The 19510-nt window shown below is 38.5% G+C and overlaps 1 protein-coding gene across 1 annotated transcript in view; it reads left to right on the plus strand.

Moving 5' to 3' along the window:
- The window catches only part of FYCO1 (FYVE and coiled-coil domain autophagy adaptor 1), a 439711-nt gene that overhangs the window by 201566 nt on the left and 218635 nt on the right, over positions 1 to 19510 (plus strand). The window contains exon 8 of the mRNA XM_053714489.1: positions 15158 to 17491. Coding sequence (XP_053570464.1) covers positions 15158 to 17491 — 2334 coding nt within the window. The remainder of the gene's footprint in view (positions 1 to 15157; positions 17492 to 19510) is intronic.

Raw genomic sequence — 19510 nt, forward strand, 5'->3', positions numbered from 1 at the left:
TGTCCTCCAGATATCTCTTACTGCTAGCGTAAGATATAGATTTTTGAATAATTTCATTTCAAGGTTGTCTTTTTTTGTTTTTCTAAGTTTTCCTTTATATCTGTATCTATCCGAAGAAAAACATGGGGCCATATTGAAGTCGCCTGCTAAGATTAATTGACCCTCGTTTACCTGAAGAATTTGAGCTTGGAGCGTGTCCCAGAAATGATAATCAATAATGTTCGGAGCATAGAGATTACAGATGGTATATATCGAACCCTGAGATTTTATTTTTATGATCACATATCTACTATGCGGGTCGATTATGGTGAGCAATTTTTCATATATTAACCTCTTTCCCAGGAGAATCGCAACTCCTTTTTTTCTATCAGGTGATGGTGCAGCTATTACCTCAGCAATCCAGGAGTTCTTTAATTTTGTGGATTCCTCTGTGTTTAAGTGCGTCTCCTGTAGGAGTGCTATAGTAGTGTTTAATTTCTGTAAGTGGAATAAAATAGTTTTTCGTTTGATCGGGGCAGTTATGCCCCCTATATTCCATGATGTGATTCTAATCATGTACTTCCTATACTAATATGGGGAAATAACCTTAACATTTGGGAGAGGGATAAGTTGTTCTAGGTGTAAATGAGGTTTGAGGAGGGGGGAGAGAGGAAAGAAAAAAAAAAAAAATTAAAAAAAAAAAAAAGGGGGGGGAAAGAAAGAGAGGGGAAAAACAAAAAAGAAGATTTAAATTGTAAGTCTTTATATAGGGAGTAAGATAACATTTTTAATTCTAAAATAAATAGATCAATCTTCCTATCACTACTGTTTAAATCCAAGTTCTTCTAGTTTTTTTACTGCTTCCTCAACCCAGTCAAAAAAAATATATTTGTTCATTATAGGTTAACTTAAGTCTCGCAGGGTAAACAACGGTTGCTTGCCAACCTTCTTTGATAAGTTTCCCACATAGCGGGGTAAGTTCTCTCCTCTTCCTGGAGGTCTCTATTGAGAAGTCCTGGAAAAGGAGAATCCTGTTGCCTTCATACATAATTGGTTGATTTTGTCGAAAATGCTGTAAATACAATACTTTATCTTGAAAATTTAAGAACCTTGAAATAATTGGTCTAGGCCTATTTGAATTGGGTGCATTGTCTGGGGGTCTCCCGATACGATGCACTCTCTCTATGGTGAAAGGTAATTGCTTTGGGGGAATTTTTAGTAATGAGGGTAATGTTTCGGTCATAAATTTCATTAGATCTTCTTGTTTACCGGGATCAGGGACACCAATAATCCTCAGATTATTTCTCCTAGATCTATTCTCTAGGTCGTCTAATTTTGTTTGGAGTTTTTTAATCTCATCTTGGTTGTTTTCTATCAGGGGTATATAATTGTTTGTCGTGTCTTCAATATCAGAGACACGTTGCTCAACTTCCTGTAGCCTGGTAGAAAATTGTCTGATTTCTGCTGTGAGAGATGCTAGATCTTGTTTGATCTCACTCCTTAAAAACTCAAATTTTGGTGAGATAGCTTCTAGTATATTAGCTACCAGTTCTTGGTTATCTTGCGATGCTATATTTTTCTGAGATTTTTGTGGTGTAACTTCATTGGTGTTCTCAGTCAGAGTTTCTGATTGATTCTTGTTTCTACGATCTCTATTCTTAGTCGTCATGCCCGGATTGTGTTTGGGGGTGATAAATTTATCCATTAAGTGAAGGAAAAAGTGAAGAGGGGAAAAAAAACAGTGCCTAGGTGCACAAATTGTGTACCCATATATTGGGGTGACTGGGGTGAGAAGATTGAGTGTGGAGGGAAAGTGAAGTGAGGATATTATATGAGGTAAACTCTAAGTGCGAGTGAAAGTGCTAAAAAAAAAAAAAAAAAAAAAAGGAAAAGGTGATTGATTTAGTGAATAAGACCAGGAAATGGCGATTAGAATATGTAGTTCTGAGAACCAACGTTTAAACAATATGCACCCCTCTTAAACCTCAATGTGTCTCAGATATTTGATAGGTAGACCCAGTAACTATAGATCTACCCTGTTGTCTCTATTTATATTTAAAGGGATCCCTTGAAAGAGATTCTTTGCTCACAGTTATGGGATTAGATGGTGAATTGATATACAAGTCACTATATGTACTTATTTAAATGGGATCCCCTATAAGAAGGCCTATATTTTCTTAATTTCTATTAAACCAAGTTTTTGATATCACCCCCAACTCCCATCACAGTTTTTAAGCCATCATTCCTATTGGGTTGCCCTCTGGTCTGAACGCAATGTAGTGCTTAATTTAGGACCTCTGCTAGCCCTTTAAGAGATTAGTTAACTGTTCTCAAGGGAGATGGATTTCACAGTAAATGAGGGAAAACAGGAGAGATATGTAGCACTTATAATAAAACACAAATGATATATATGCCCCAAGTGTTTAAACAAACAAGGGGAACATGGTGTATGTCCTTATAAATGAAGAAGAATAAGTCCCGTTTGCCTGGGGGGAGAGAATCAAGTTAGATCTTATGAGCTTGTGTGTTTTCTTAAGTATACAAATTGTTTCACACCAGCTGTTCACAGGACTATTTCTTCTTGGGCTTGCCTTCCCTTCTTTCTCAGATATTTGATAGATAGACCCAGTAACTATAGATCTACCCTGTTGTCTCTATTTATAATTAAAGAGATCCCTTGAAAGAGATTCTTTGCTCAGAGTTATGGGATTGGATAGTAAATTGATATACAAGTCACTATATGCATTTATTTAAATGGACTCCCCTTTAAGAAGGCCTATAATTTCTTAATTTCTATTAAACCAAGTTTTTGATATCACCCCCAGCTCCCATCACAGTTTTTAAGCCATCATTCCTATTGGGTTGCCCTCTAGTCTGAACACAGTGTAGTGCTTAATTTGGGGCCTCTGCTAGCCCTTTAAGAGATTAGTTAGCTGTTCTCAAAGGAGATGGATTACACAGTAAATGAGGGAAAACAAGAGAGATATGTAACACTTATAATAAAACACAAATGATATATATGCCCCAAGTGTTTAAATAAACAGGGGGAACATGGTGTATGTCCTTATAAATGAAGAAGGATAAGTCCCGTTTGCCTGGGGGGAGAGAATCAGGTTAGGTCTTATGAGCTTGTGTGTTTTCTTAAGTATACAGATTGTTTCACACCAGCTGTTCACAAGGCTACTTCTTCTTGGGCTTGCCTTCCCTTCTTTCTCTTGTTCCCTCTTCACTCTGTCTTGACCCACTGAGGTCTTCTCTCTCCTTCCCCCTCCCCCCTCAGCTCCTTCCCTGTCACCTTTTTCTCCACAGGTTTGTTTTAATGGCAGACCCCCTTACAGGTTGGGGGGTAGTTTGGCAAATGAGTCACAGGTAGCTTGATCGTAGGTAAGGTTTTTTATCTGACCCCAGGATTATTATTTCTTAATCTAAAAATGCCTTTTGAGGTTTATAATCTTCCCCCTTCAAACTGGTTAGAGCCGATGGCTCACACTCACCCCCTCGATATGCAGGCTTCCAGGCTTGAATCGTTCCAGTCAGGGATCAATGAGAAGGCCAGCGGGAAGTTTCAAATCCGGACCTTTTCCAGGGTTTCCTATAGTCTCACACTTAGTCTTCGGAGCCTTCACTCTAACCTCACTGCTGTAGGGAAGGAATTTCCAATTGCCCTCCTCTCCTGGCGTCACTGACCTCCACAGCAGTATCTCCTCGTAGCTCTGGTGAGAGAGCGAAACAGTTGGGGCGGAAGGCAAATCAATAAGAGCAAACTCCGGCAAGAGACTATATCGAATGATTCCCCGCTCGCAACATCGGTGGGCAGGGAGAGCAGAGACCGAGCTCCAGGCACCAACCAGGCAAGGGTTGCCAGCAGTAGTGGCAGTCCCAATTATCTATGGGATACGCTGCAAGCACATAGGCTCCCCCTCGTATCCGCGCTGGAAACAGTTCAGTCTAGCGGGGGGTGTAGTCCAGATCAGTAACTCCTCATGTGTTGACAGGGTAGCTAGCTCCCCGCTCGCAGCACCGGTGGGCGGGGAGCATAAACCCAGGGTACGGGATACAAGCAAGCACCGCCTGGCCAATCTGTCCGCAAGCGTGCAGCGGTATTCAAGTCTATGAGGGGGGTGAGTGACACAGCTAGCAGTAGTCTGTAGACAACAAGTAGAGAAGGGGTGTTTGAGGCATAAAAGTTCACAGGATCGGGTCTAGTAGTGGATCTTTCTAAAGATTTTTCGTGCCTGAAAGGGAACCTGGGGGATCCACCTTTTATCCCAGGCTCCGGGCATAAAGTTCTACTTAGCGCTGTATTGTATTTGCGCTATGGGAAGAGTCACCAGTTTTTAGAACATCAGGGGTGTCTGCAGCTGATTCCTCCCTGCTAATGAGTAGGGGTTCCTGGCGCGAATACCCGCCACTTAGGGTAGCTGCAGGAGTGCAAAAGTCTGCTGCTTGTGCACCGGCTTGTGCACAGGCTCCTCCTCTTCCTCCTAGCAGAAAATGCAACTTTAAACAACTTTCCATTTTACTTATATTATCCAATGTGCTTTATTCTCTTGGTATCATTTGTTGAAGACTAAACCTAGGTAGGCTTATAGGAGCTTAGGAGCATGCAAGTGTCTATAGCAGTCTATGGCAGCAGTATTTGTAGCTATATATAACATTGCTATAAACACTGCTGCAAGATGTCTTAAGATACATGCACGCTCCTGAGCTCACTAATGATTACTCTTTAACAAAAAGATACCAAGAGAACTAAGCAAAATTGATAATAGAAGTAATTTGGAAAGTTATTTAAAATGTTTTGCTCTATCCAATCCATTTAAGTTAATTTTTACTTTACTGTTCCTTTAAATCATGAGTTAAATCACAATTTAAATAGACTTGGAAAAAGGAAAAGAAAAAAAACGGAACCATGTAGCCAGTGCAGATCAGGATTTATTTATACAAGTAGGAGACAAAAGGTGCAGCTCCTTCTAACTGACGCGTTTCGCGCATGTGTACATGCGTTTCCTCAGAGATTTAAATAACTAGGTCAGTAACACTCAATTTTTCTACATAAAGGTTTCATTTTAGAATAATAGCCTTCCAGATTATTTTTCCAGTTCTATCAAGAAATTTACTAATTTAGTTAATGCTTGGCTCACTCTTAGGTCCTTGTGCAGATCTATTTAACTCCAAACTATCTTCTATTCATTGAAACTTAATAAGAGTTGTTCTGTGTACATAGATTTGCAGGAGTGCAGTGGCGTTACAGGGACAGTAAATCAAAACGTAAACTTTAATGATACAGATAGAAAATGCAATTTTAAACAACTGCTCTTATATAATTTGCTTCATTCTCTTGGTATCCATTGTTGAAAAGCATACATAGGTAGGCTCAGGAGCAATGCACTACTGTGAGGTAGCTGCTTGTTATTGGCTCACCCAATGTGTTCACCGAGCTCCCAGTAGAGCATTGCTCTCCTTCAACAAAGGATATCAAGAGAATGAAGCACATTTCATAAAAGAAGTTAATCTGAAATCTGAAAAATGTATGCTCTATTGAATTATATATTGAATCATGAAATAAAAAAATACATTTTTTATCTCTTTAAAGGGCCAGTATACACCAATTTTCATATAACTGCATGTAATAGACACTACTCTAAAGAATAATATGCACAGATACTGATATAAAAATCCAGTATAAAACCATTTAAAAACTTACATAGAAGCTCTCAGTTAAGCTCTGTTAAAAAGGTAGCTGGAACACCCTCTGCAAGTGGGAAATAGCAGACAACCCCCCCTCCCCCTTCCTTTGCATATTAAAAGACCCTTTACACAAAGAGGAGTAAGCTGGAGTAGGCATACATCAGTATTCTCCTAAAACTTTGGGGCTTGTTTAGTAGTCTGAAAATCAGAGCAATGTTATTTAAAAATAAGCAAAACTATAAAAAAATAAACCTCTTAAGGACCAGATCGTTTTTCAATTTCTTACTCTTAAGGACCAGGGCTATTTTTACATTTCTGCAGTGTTTGTGTTTAGCTGTAATGTTCCTCTTACTCATTTACTGTACCCACACATATTATATACCATTTTTCTTGCCATTAAATGGACTTTCTAAAGATACCATTATTGTCATCATATCTTATAATTTACTATAATTTTTTTTTATAAAATATGACGAACAAATGGAAAAAACACACTTTTTCTAACTTTGACCCTCAACATCTGTTACACATCTACAACCACAAAAAAACACCCAAGCTAAATAGTTTCTAAATTTTGTCCTGAGTTTAGAAATACCCAATGTTTACATGTTCTTTGCTTTTTTTTTGTGCAAGTTATAGGGCAATAAGTACAAGTAGCACCATTTATTTTTCAAAATTATCGATAGTTACATTGAAACACTGATATCTGTCAGGAATCCCTGAATATCCCTAGACATGTACATATTGTTTTTTTAGTGGACAAACCCAAAGCATTGATCTAGACCCATTTTGGTATATTTTATGCCACCATTTCACCGCCAAATGCGATCAAATATAAAAACGTTCACTTTTTCACTAACTCTTTCACAAACTTTAGGTTTCTCACAAACAGCTTGTGCTATTATGGCACAAATGGTTGTTAATGCTTCTCTTGTATCCCCTTTGTTCAGAAATAGCAGACATTTATGGCTTTGGCATTACTTTTTGGTAATTAGAAGGCCGCTAAATGCCGCTGCGAACCACACTTGTATTATGCCCAGCAGTGAAGGGGTTAATTAGGTAGCTTGTAGGGTTTATTTCTCCAACATAGGTGTGTCCGGTCCACGGCGTCATCCTTACTTGTGGGATATTCTCTTCCCCAACAGGAAATGGCAAAGAGCCCAGCAAAGCTGGTCACATGATCCCTCCTAGGCTCCGCCTACCCCAGTCATTCTCTTTGCCGTTGTACAGGCAACATCTCCACGGAGATGGCTTAGAGTTTTTTAGTGTTTAACTGTAGTTTTTTTTATTCAATCAAGAGTTTGTTATTTTAAAATAGTGCTGGTATGTACTATTTACTCTGAAACAGAAAAGAGATGAAGATTTCTGTTTGTAAGAGGAAAATGATTTTAGCAACCGTTACTAAAATCCATGGCTGTTCCACACAGGACTGTTGAGAGGAATTAACTTCAGTTGGGGGAACAGTGAGCAGTCTTTTGCTGCTTGAGGTATGACACATTCTAACAAGACGATGTAATGCTGGAAGCTGTCATTTTCCCTATGGGATCCGGTAAGCCATTTTTATTCAGACAGCAAATAAGGGCTTCACAAGGGCTTATTAAGACTGTAGACATTTTCTGGGCTAAATCGATTCATATATACACATATTTAGCCTTGAGGAATCATTTAATCTGGGTATTTTTGTAAAATAATATCGGCAGGCACTGTTTTAGACACCTTATTCTCTAGGGGCTTTCCCTAATCATAGGCAGAGCCTCATTTTCGCGCCGGTATTGCGCACTTGTTTTTGAGAAGCATGACATGCAGTCGCATGTGTGAGGAGCTCTGATACATAGAAAAGACTTTCTGAAGGCGTCATTTGGTATCGTATTCCCCTTTGGGCTTGGTTGGGTCTCAGCAAAGCAGATACCAGGGACTGTAAAGGGGTTAAAGATAAAAACGGCTCCGGTTCCGTTATTTTAAGGGTTAAAGCTTCCAAATTTGGTGTGCAATACTTTTAAGGCTTTAAGACACTGTGGTGAAATTTTGGTGAATTTTGAACAATTCCTTCATACTTTTTCGCAATTGCAGTAATAAAGTGTGTTCAGTTTAAAATTTAAAGTGACAGTAACGGTTTTATTTTAAAACGTTTTTTGTACTTTGTTATCTAGTTTATGCCTGTTTAACATGTCTGAACTACCAGATAGACTGTGTTCTGAATGTGGGGAAGCCAAGGTTCCTTCTCATTTAAATAGATGTGATTTATGTGACACTGAAAATGATGCCCAAGATGATTCCTCAAGTGAGGGGAGTAAGCATGGTACTGCATCATTCCCTCCTTCGTCTACACCAGTCTTGCCCACTCAGGAGGCCCCTAGTACATCTAGCGCGCCAATACTCCTTACTATGCAACAATTAACGGCTGTAATGGATAATTCTATCAAAAACATTTTAGCCAAAATGCCCACTTATCAGCGCAAGCGCGACTGCTCTGTTTTAGATACTGAAGAGCATGAGGACGCTGATGATAATGGTTCTGAAATGCCCCTACACCAGTCTGAGGGGGCCAGGGAGGTTTTGTCTGAGGGAGAAATTTCAGATTCAGGGAAAATTTCTCAACAAGCTGAACCCAATGTGATTACATTTAAATTTAAGTTGGAACATCTCCGCGCTCTGCTTAAGGAGGTATTATACACTCTGGATGATTGTGAGAATTTGATCATCCCAGAGAAACTATGTAAAATGGACAAGTTCCTAGAGGTCCCGGGGCTCCCAGAAGCTTTTCCTATACCCAAGCGGGTGGCGGACATTGTAAATAAAGAATGGGAAAGGCCCGGTATACCTTTCGTCCCTCCCCCCATATTTAAAAAATTGTTTCCTATGGTCGACCCCAGAAAGGACTTATGGCAGACAGTCCCCAAGGTCGAGGGAGCGGTTTCTACTTTAAACAAATGCACCACTATACCCATAGAAGATAGTTGTGCTTTCAAAGATCCTATGGATAAAAAATTAGAAGGTTTGCTTAAAAAGATGTTTGTTCAGCAAGGTTACCTTCTACAACCAATTTCATGCATTGTCCCTGTCACTACAGCCGCGTGTTTCTGGTTCGATGAGCTAGTAAAGGCGATCGATAGTGATTCTCCTCCTTATGAGGAGATTATGGACAGAATCCGTGCTCTCAAATTGGCCAATTCTTTCACCCTAGACGCCACTTTGCAATTGGCTAGGTTAGCGGCGAAAAATTCTGGGTTTGCTATTGTGGCGCGCAGAGCGCTTTGGTTGAAATCTTGGTCAGCGGATGCGTCTTCCAAGAACAAACTACTTAACATTCCTTTCAAGGGGAAAACGCTGTTTGGCCCTGACTTGAAAGAGATTATCTCTGATATCACTGGGGGTAAGGGCCACGCCCTTCCTCAGGATAGGTCTTTCAAGGCCAAAAATAAACCTAATTTTCGTCCCTTTCGTAGAAACGGACCAGCCCCAAGTGCTACGTCCTCTAAGCAAGAGGGTAATACTTCTCAAGCCAAGCCAGCCTGGAGACCAATGCAAGGCTGGAACAAGGGAAAGCAGGCCAAGAAACCTGCCACTGCTACCAAGACAGCATGAAATGTTGGCCCCCGATCCGGGACCGGATCTGGTGGGGGGCAGACCCTCTCTCTTTGCTCAGGCTTGGGCAAGAGATGTTCTGGATCCTTGGGCACTAGAAATAGTCTCCCAAGGTTATCTTCTGGAATTCAAGGGGCTTCCCCCAAGGGGGAGGTTCCACAGGTCTCAATTGTCTTCAGACCACATAAAGAGACAGGCATTCTTACATTGTGTAGAAGACCTGTTAAAAATGGGAGTGATTCATCCTGTTCCATTAGGAGAACAAGGGATGGGGTTCTACTCCAATCTGTTCATAGTTCCCAAAAAAGAGGGAACGTTCAGACCAATCTTAGATCTCAAGATCTTAAACAAGTTTCTCAAGGTTCCATCGTTCAAAATGGAAACCATTCGAACAATTCTTCCTTCCATCCAGGAAGGTCAATTCATGACCACGGTGGATTTAAAGGATGCGTATCTACATATTCCTATCCACAAGGAACATCATCGGTTCCTAAGGTTCGCATTCCTGGACAAGCATTACCAGACCAAGGGGCATTGCAGTAGTTCCTTACTTGGACGACATTCTGATTCAAGCGTCGTCCCTTCCTCAAGCAAAGGCTCACACGGACATAGTCCTGGCCTTTCTCAGATCTCACGGATGGAAAGTGAACGTGGAAAAGAGTTCTCTATCTCCGTCGACAAGGGTTCCCTTCTTGGGAACAATAATAGACTCCTTAGAAATGAGGATTTTTCTGACAGAGGCCAGAAAAACAAAACTTCTAAACTCTTGTCAAACACTTCATTCCGTTCCTCTTCCTTCCATAGCGCAGTGCATGGAAGTAATAGGTTTGATGGTAGCGGCAATGGACATAGTTCCTTTTGCGCGCATTCATCTAAGACCATTACAACTGTGCATGCTCAGTCAGTGGAATGGGGACTATACAGACTTGTCTCCGAAGATACAAGTAAATCAGAGGACCGGATACTCACTCCGTTGGTGGCTGTCCCTGGACAACCTGTCACAAGGGATGACCTTCCGCAGACCAGAGTGGGTCATTGTCACGACCGACGCCAGTCTGATGGGCTGGGGCGCGGTCTGGGGACCCCTGAAAGCTCAGGGTCTTTGGTCTCGGGAAGAATCTCTTCTACCGATAAATATTCTGGAACTGAGAGCGATATTCAATGCTCTCAAGGCTTGGCCTCAGCTAGCAAAGGCCAAGTTCATACGGTTTCAATCAGACAACATGACGACTGTTGCGTACATCAACCATCAGGGGGGAACAAGGAGTTCCCTGGCGATGGAAGAAGTGACCAAAATCATTCAATGGGCGGAGACTCACTCCTGCCACCTATCTGCAATCCACATCCCAGGAGTGGAAAATTGGGAAGCGGATTTTCTGAGTCGTCAGACATTACATCCGGGGGAGTGGGAACTCCATCCGGAAATCTTTGCCCAAATAACTCAACTGTGGGGCATTCCAGACATGGATCTGATGGCCTCTCGTCAGAACTTCAAGGTTCCTTGCTACGGGTCCAGATCCAGGGATCCCAAGGCGACTCTAGTAGATGCACTAGTAGCACCTTGGACCTTCAAACTAGCTTATGTATTCCCGCCGTTTCCTCTCATCCCCAGGCTGGTAGCCAGGATCAATCAAGAGAGGGCGTCGGTGATCTTGATAGCTCCTGCGTGGCCACGCAGGACTTGGTATGCAGATCTGGTGAATATGTCATCGGCTCCACCATGGAAGCTACCTTTGAGACGAGACCTTCTTGTTCAAGGTCCGTTCGAACATCCGAATCTGGTCTCACTCCAGCTGACTGCTTGGAGATTGAACGCTTGATCTTATCAAAACGAGGGTTCTCAGATTCTGTTATTGATACTCTTGTTCAGGCCAGAAAGCCTGTAACTAGAAAAATTTACCACAAAATATGGAAAAAATATATCTGTTGGTGTGAATCTAAAGGATTCCCTTGGGACAAGGTAAAGATTCCTAAGATTCTATCCTTTCTTCAAGAAGGATTGGAGAAAGGATTATCTGCAAGTTCCTTGAAGGGACAGATTTCTGCCTTGTCTGTGTTACTTCACAAAAAGCTGGCAGCTGTGCCAGATGTTCAAGCCTTTGTTCAGGCTCTGGTTAGAATCAAGCCTGTTTACAAACCTTTGACTCCTCCTTGGAGTCTCAACTTAGTTCTTTCAGTTCTTCAGGGGGTTCCGTTTGAACCCTTACATTCCGTTGATATTAAGTTATTATCTTGGAAAGTTTTGTTTTTGGTTGCAATTTCTTCTGCTAGAAGAGTTTCAGAATTATCTGCTCTGCAGTGTTCTCCTCCTTATCTGGTGTTCCATGCAGATAAGGTGGTTTTACGTACTAAACCTGGTTTTCTTCCAAAAGTTGTTTCTAACAAAAACATTAACCAGGAGATAGTCGTACCTTCTTTGTGTACGAAACCAGTTTCGAAGAAGGAACGTTTGTTGCACAATTTGGATGTTGTTCGCGCTCTAAAATTCTATTTAGATGCTACAAAGGATTTTAGACAAACATCTTCCTTGTTTGTTGTTTATTCTGGTAAAAGGAGAGGTCAAAAAGCAACTTCTACCTCTCTCTCTTTTTGGATTAAAAGCATCATCAGATTGGCTTATGTGACTGCCGGACGGCAGCCTCCTGAAAGAATCACAGCTCATTCCACTAGGGCTGTGGCTTCCACATGGGCCTTCAAGAACGAGGCTTCTGTTGATCAGATATGTAGGGCAGCGACTTGGTCTTCACTGCACACTTTTACCAAATTTTACAAGTTTGATACTTTTGCTTCTTCTGAGGCTATTTTTGGGAGAAAGGTTTTGCAAGCCGTGGTGCCTTCCATTTAGGTGACCTGATTTGCTCCCTCCCTTCATCCGTGTCCTAAAGCTTTGGTATTGGTTCCCACAAGTAAGGATGACGCCGTGGACCGGACACACCTATGTTGGAGAAAACAGAATTTATGTTTACCTGATAAATTACTTTCTCCAACAGTGTGTCCGGTCCACGGCCCGCCCTGGTTTTTTAATCAGGTCTGATCATTTATTTTCTTTAACTACAGTCACCACGGTATCATATGGTTTCTCCTATGCAAATATTCCTCCTTAACGTCGGTCGAATGACTGGGGTAGGCGGAGCCTAGGAGGGATCATGTGACCAGCTTTGCTGGGCTCTTTGCCATTTCCTGTTGGGGAAGAGAATATCCCACAAGTAAGGATGACGCCGTGGACCGGACACACCGTTGGAGAAAGTAATTTATCAGGTAAACATAAATTCTGTTTTTAGCTTTAGTGTAGAGCTCAGCCTCTCATCTGATGCATCCTACATTCTCATCCCTCCCTGACCCCCCTCAACCACACAATTGTCACCGCTATCTTAAGTACTGGCAAAAAGTCTGCCAGTACTAAAATAAAAGGCTTTTTTTAATATATATATATATTTATTTTTTATATATTATTCTGCAGTGTTGGATCCCCCTTAGCCCCAAACCTCCCTGATCCCCCCCAAACAGCTCTTTAACCCTCCCCCTATACCTAATTGCCGCCATCTTGGGTACTGGCAGCTGTCTACCAGTACCCACTTTGCAATAAAATTTGGCTTTTTTTATTTTATTTTTAACCACATTCTTTTTTATAAAGAGCTATTAAGATTTTCTGTATAAGTTATTTTTTAGTTCTGAGATCAAAAACAACAGCAGATAGACTAGATCCTAAATTATTATGTAGACTGGACATAATGGTTTCAAATGTATCACATTTAGTTAAATTGTGCTGCATCTGACCAAATCAAACTATTTGAATCATAAAATATACTGGATTTGATCAAAAGTTCTTTGTTTAATGCCTTAACCTCTAGTATAGTTATTGGCCTAGATACCCTAGATTCTGATACATTTAAAACTTGGAGATCTATCCTTTGCTCAGTAGAAATGGAAGCCATGTTCACAGATAAGCTATAATATCAAACTTTTGAAAAACATCCTAATCCATACAATTTGTGTCTCAGTTATGTACATTTACAGCAACAATCTCAGCATACTTTATCCATAACTGTTCATTTAGGTAATTTTTTTGCCCAAGGCAGTTTGAATGGACTGACTCTTTAAGACTAGAAGATCTCAGAATTCTGATAGCTCTCTGTGCATCTTTCAGCTACTCAGTAAGATGCTCATTCTCTGTACACAACTGTTTGTTTTCAAGTATAGTCTGCTGATTACCTACACAGAAATATTTAGATCATCAATCATTATATTTAACTCTGACTTTGGACTCTAAATTTAATATTTGCACATTAATTATTTCAAACTGATCTGATATCCATGGAGCGGCAAAAATAATTGTAGATATACCATTATTCTTACACATTTTCTTACTGATGATGGAATTAGCTACAAAATGTGGATCTTTAACCAAAGGGTCTGTAGCTCTTTCCATACAACCAACTATTATTGCTAAGGTGTCCTTAGTAATTTTCTTCATTAATGTTTCCATTATTCTAAACTTTAAAAAAACCCAAATAAAAACTTTTTACTTAAAATATCGAAGCAAATTATATTACTTCAATAAAAGTATTTCTACCAAACACAGTAAAACAGTAGATTAATTCAGCACACAAATACATTTTTCACTTTTGAATATCTTTAATTTGTCACACTAAATTCCTCCTGCCTGGCTCGCCAATATTATGTTAGAGATCGAGGAAACAAGTGACAAAATCAAGACATACACAAAAGTGATAAAAAAAATGTTTTATATTGTTTACAGAATTTAAAACACTGTTGTTGTGTAGAAGAAAAATTATATAAAAACATAAAAAGTGCAAAACAATATGTGCAACTAGACTACATAAATAACGCAATTAATATGATACATTACTTCGATAAGAGTCCTTAATAATTGCTATTATTAAACCAATATATTTTGGGGTCTCACTCTCTGATTGGCCAGCATTCCCATACTTCCCGCTTGTGGGTACAATGTTCTCTCAGATTTTTCAGACTGCTGGTCTCCCAAAGTTCCACTCTTTACTGTCCAGAACTGCTGCCCCTATTCAGCATTCCAGCCTCAGCAGCACCCAGAACTTCTGCGTCCACTCTCAGCACTCTATACAGTTCCAACTGTATATGTATTTTAACATAACTAGTTAGGCCAGTCCCTCCTGTAGCCAACCCAGGATGTCTCTTTAGGGGTAGGGAGATAGGTCCTGGCACCTTGCTGTCTAACAGCTGGCGATATAACCCTAGATTTGAATTCTTACAGGATTGGGAGACCAACTGTCCATTAATATATCTTACGTGATGAAGCACCTATTTTTTGGCTTCTTTTCTGGCATATAAATACATTAAATATATACATGATAAAAACCTATGTGAATATAGAATTTTTCAGCGCCATTCAAATAAATAATAATAATATATTTTATAGAAAGTAAAACATTTCTTAAACAAACTTTATAGGGACACGAAAGTCAAAACTAACTTTTCATGATTCAGATAGAATGTGCAATTTTAAGAGACTTTTCAATGTACTTCTATTATCAAGTTACTTTGTTCTCTTGGTATCCTTCAAAAATGTATGCGCAGATAGGATCAGGAGCAGAGATGCCCTTTTGAAAGCTAGCTGCTGATAACATATGCCTCTTGTCATTGGCTCACCAGATGTGCCCTGTAGAGCACTGTACCCCTTTGCAGGGTTCAAAAACCAATTTTCTGTGCAAACAATAGTGCAACAATAAAATACTCTAACGCATTAGAATATGTGTTGTATTTGTATGTCCCTTTAACAGTAAGGACAAACTACATATAAAAAAATAATTTTCCCTTAAGCATACAGTAGTAGCCTCATTAAAATGTTAGTGTGTATTGTAGAATATTTATTTTGTTTACTAAATTTGTATATATATTTTTTTAGGCCCAGGAATTTGCAGCCAGTGCTGAAGCCAATACCACTGTGGAATCACTTGAAAGTTTGGATGACATGAGGATTGAACTAGATCAGACAGAACTCAAACTGAAGGAATTAGAAAACCACGCTCAACAGCTTGAGAAGGAGAATCAAAATTTGCACAACTCTTTGCAATTACAGACTGAACAGTTAAAACTTGAGAAAGAAGCAAATCACAGAATTACATCTGAAAATGCTCATTTGACAAAACTGGTAGAGGAGTTACAAAAACAGTGTGAGGTATCACAGTCCACCCAGAACATTGTTCAGGAATTGCAGAAGTGTGTGCAAACATTAGAACTTAATGAAACCGAGAGAGAGAAGATAAAACCAACCGGAATGGTAGAAACATTTACCAAAGATTATTTATCACAACTCGAGACTCTTTTCCAAGAGCTAGAAAAACACAAGCAATTGGTCAGTACAAAAGATGTATTGATTAATGAACTGCAAAGAAAACTGAATTCAACTGAAGTACAAGGATCTACCAATGAAAAGCCAACATTGGTATGTATTACAGAAAACAATAAAAGTGACTTGTGTCATGAAGAAATTGAAAATATTGACACTAAAGTGCTAAAAGATGAGTTCATGGTTTTTATGACATCACTTGAGGAATCTTTTGAAGAAGCCATGCAGTGCAAAGACAATCTATTGAAGACGTTTACTTTTATAGAAGGAACCTCCGCCGAGTATGACATCATTACATCAGAACAGTTAAATCTTCTAAAGGAGCAGTTTTCACAGATGACTCAGAGTTTCTGTTCTAATGAGAAAGGAAAAAATAAACTTGTAAGGGAAGCTAAACGTTTCACAAAGGCTGTAGGATACATGCATGAGCAAATATCTCGGCAAACTATAGAGATTGGAGACCTTTTTAAGATGAATAGCAACTTGAAATTAGAGAATGAAGAACTGAAACAAGCCGTGATAGAACTTGAACATAAAAACATTGACCTACAGTCATGTAAAACATCAACAGAAGCAGATTTGATAAAGTTAAGTACATCCAATAAACAGGGAACTGATCAGACAGAGGATTCTCACTTGCCCTTTGTTGAAAGGGAAAATAAACTTTTAAAGGAAAACAAAAAATTAGATGAAAACTTACAAAATGCTAGAGTACAGTATGGTAATATGGAAGAGAATTATGAAGTATTGGAAAATGATTACAAAGAGCTTCAAAGTTGTGAAAAAGAAGCAACCAATAAATTGACCTTTCTTCAAACAGATCTGGAAAAGGCAAAGTTGCAAATTTCACAACTTGAGAAAAATATTAATGTATTTGAAGAAAAGGAAAATATGTTGGTGACAGCATTGGAAGAGAATAATTTTGACGTTAAAGGACAACAGTTGTTAGTGTTAGCTAATAATATAGATGAGTGTGTAAAACATTCACAAGTAATTCTAGACAGTAACATAGAACAGACGACCCTTTGTCAACAAGGACCTGAATCTGTAATGTCAGAAAAGAGTTCTGTTGATGAGTCACATTTTGGGAAAAATTCAAATCAAGTAGTGCGTTTAAATGAAATAGCACACAGCATGTCTGTAGCAGAAAAGCAAATTGAACTTGGCATAAGGGAAATAAAGAGATTACAAGCTGAAGTCGTAAACATGAAAGGTAACCTTAGACAGGTAGCTAAAGACAGAGACCAAGCTCAAGGAAAACTGGAGATCACACAGACTCTATTAAATGAGAACCAGATATTGGTTGAACAACTTAAAAAACAAGTTGAACATCTCAATTTTCAGCACGTAGAAGAGATCACAGAATTTAAAGAAAGAGAGAGGCAGTTATTGGAAACACAGGAAGAAATTGTTAAGCAAAAATCAGATTTGGAAGAAAATGTTACTTGTATGAGAGAAGAGCTAATACAAGTAAAAGATTGTGTTCAAATGACTAGTCTAGATTATACAGATACTAAAGATGAACTTCAGAGGAATAACACAGAAATGGCAGAGTTAGGTATTCAGATTTGTACTTTAACATCTAAGAAAAAGATGCTGGAAGACAGTTTAACCCAACTTAAAAACAAACTGCAAGAGAGTGAATGTCAAGCTGCCCAAGACAAAGGGCAACTGCAAGCGGATCTGGCTTCGGCACAGCAGCATAACAAAGAACTGCTAAAGAAACTGAAAGAATACGAACAGTGTACTGGTAACATGGCAGCTCTTAAAACTGAACTGGAGAATGTACAACTTGAGTTAAAATTACTTAAAGAAAGCAGTCAAGAAGAGTTATCAACTACAAAGTTTCAGATGAGTGCTGAGATTTTGAACTATGAGGAAAAATTCAAGGTATTGTACTACTTAAGTCTCACTTATGTAGTCCACCATGAGCAAAGGGTCTAAACATAATTTGTATTAACATATACAGATGAAAGATTATGATAAATTGTATTTATGTTTCAAGACCTCTTGATCAATATTGGGCCAAGTTCTTTTTAACATAGTCTTTCTATCAGCTGTTTATCCATTAGTAAATGTTATCAGCTGTTCCCATTCACTTCAGGTTGTACAATAATCAGGCATGTGGCACTGTATCAGAACCCTTTGCAAAATCAAATTTTCACTCATGATCTTGTTTTCATAAATATAATCACTTATAAACATCTCTAGTAACTTCCCGACCACTTAAGTGAGACTTACTGGTCTATAGCATCCTTAAAGGGCCATGAAACCCACATTTTTTCTTTCATGATTTAGAAAGAGAATGCAATTTTAAACATCTTTCTAATTTACTTATATTATCTCATTTGTTTTATTCTCTTGATATTCTTTGCTGAAAAGCATATCTAGATATGCTCAGTAGCTGCTGATTGGTTGCTGCACATAGAAGCCTTGTGTGTTTGGCTCACCATGTGCATTGCTTTTTCTTCAACTAAGGATATCTAAAAAATGAAGCAAAATAAATAATAGAAGTAAATTGTAATGTTTAAATTTGTATTCTCTATCTGAATCATGAAAGAAAGATTTTGGGTTTAGTGGCCCTTTAATCAGCTTTCAGACTAGTTCTTTGGTGCTATGGCTTAGGCTATTGAGTCTTGAAATATTGAGTATTTTTTCCTTCTTCTCCTCATAAGTCGTCTTCTCCTCCTTCCTCCTCTTCTTTTTCCTTTTCTGTCTTCTTTCTTCCTCCCCCACTACTTCTTCTTCCTCCACTTCCTCCTCCCTGGTTTGCTCCTCTTTTCTGGTCACTTTTGATTCAAATTTTATTGCGCTTATATTTTTTTATTTATATTTTTGTTATTTATTTTGTGCAATTTGCTGCATCCCTTATATACTTAGAATGATACTGTGCACTTTTAATAATTTTAATGCCCTATGATTGCCCCCCCTATTGAGCCAAATTGGTTTAGAATTATTTATTTTACTTTTATTATTATTTGAAAACAGATTATCCAAATGCATATGTAAAAATGCCCTTACATATGTCAGTGATGATTCTGAAACAATTGCATTTTTTAAAATGTATTTATTTATTTATTTATTTATTTATTTTAAATTCGATATAGGTACGCCTATATTTAGCATTTTATGTAGACCAGCACAGAAAGCAGACAATGAGCAGGCAGTAGCAATAGCAAGTTCAGTTCATCACATGTTAAATTAACCCTTTCATATACTTTTTTTTGTGAAAATATAATTCAGTTTTTTTATAATGTTCAAACACTCATTTGCAGTCATGAATAACAGATACTCATATAAATATGATTCATAGACTAAAAGTATGATTTAATTGTTTTAAATTTTTTAATGAAACTGAAATAATTCTCCCCCCTAAAAAGCTAAATAAATTATCACCATTTTTTTTCTTTCAAGAATTAAAAATGTCTTTACAAATTAATTAAAATACCATTTATGAAGGTTCTCGTTCCAAAACATAAACAACTTAATATGGTGCAAATACATTTAAAATACATTAAGAAAGCTTAATATTGCTTTCTTGTTCAGAATAGTACATTTTTGGACTATAATTTGGTCACAGGCTTGGGGCTTTTGTATGTGTCCTTGGGAAGATAGTATTTTGGCAACTCAGTGATAGCATAAAAAAAGTCTGCACTTCATGACCTGCCAAAGAGCTTGTGCTCCAAAACATTTGTGGTAATCAGGTAATTAAACTACTTATAGTGGGATAGACATCTTTTAAATAGGCAATAAGAAATGTTTTTTTTTTCATTAATTGCAACCAAAACAATATTGGTTATGGTGAGCTAACTTTGTCATAACCACTTAAGTAACCATTATTGGACAGGCATTAAATGATATGGATGGAAAGAACATAGGGTAAATGTACAAAGTGTATTTGAATATACT

This window comes from Bombina bombina, chromosome 5, assembly GCF_027579735.1.
Source record: "Bombina bombina isolate aBomBom1 chromosome 5, aBomBom1.pri, whole genome shotgun sequence".
In the NCBI taxonomy this organism is placed as follows: domain Eukaryota; kingdom Metazoa; phylum Chordata; class Amphibia; order Anura; family Bombinatoridae; genus Bombina; species Bombina bombina.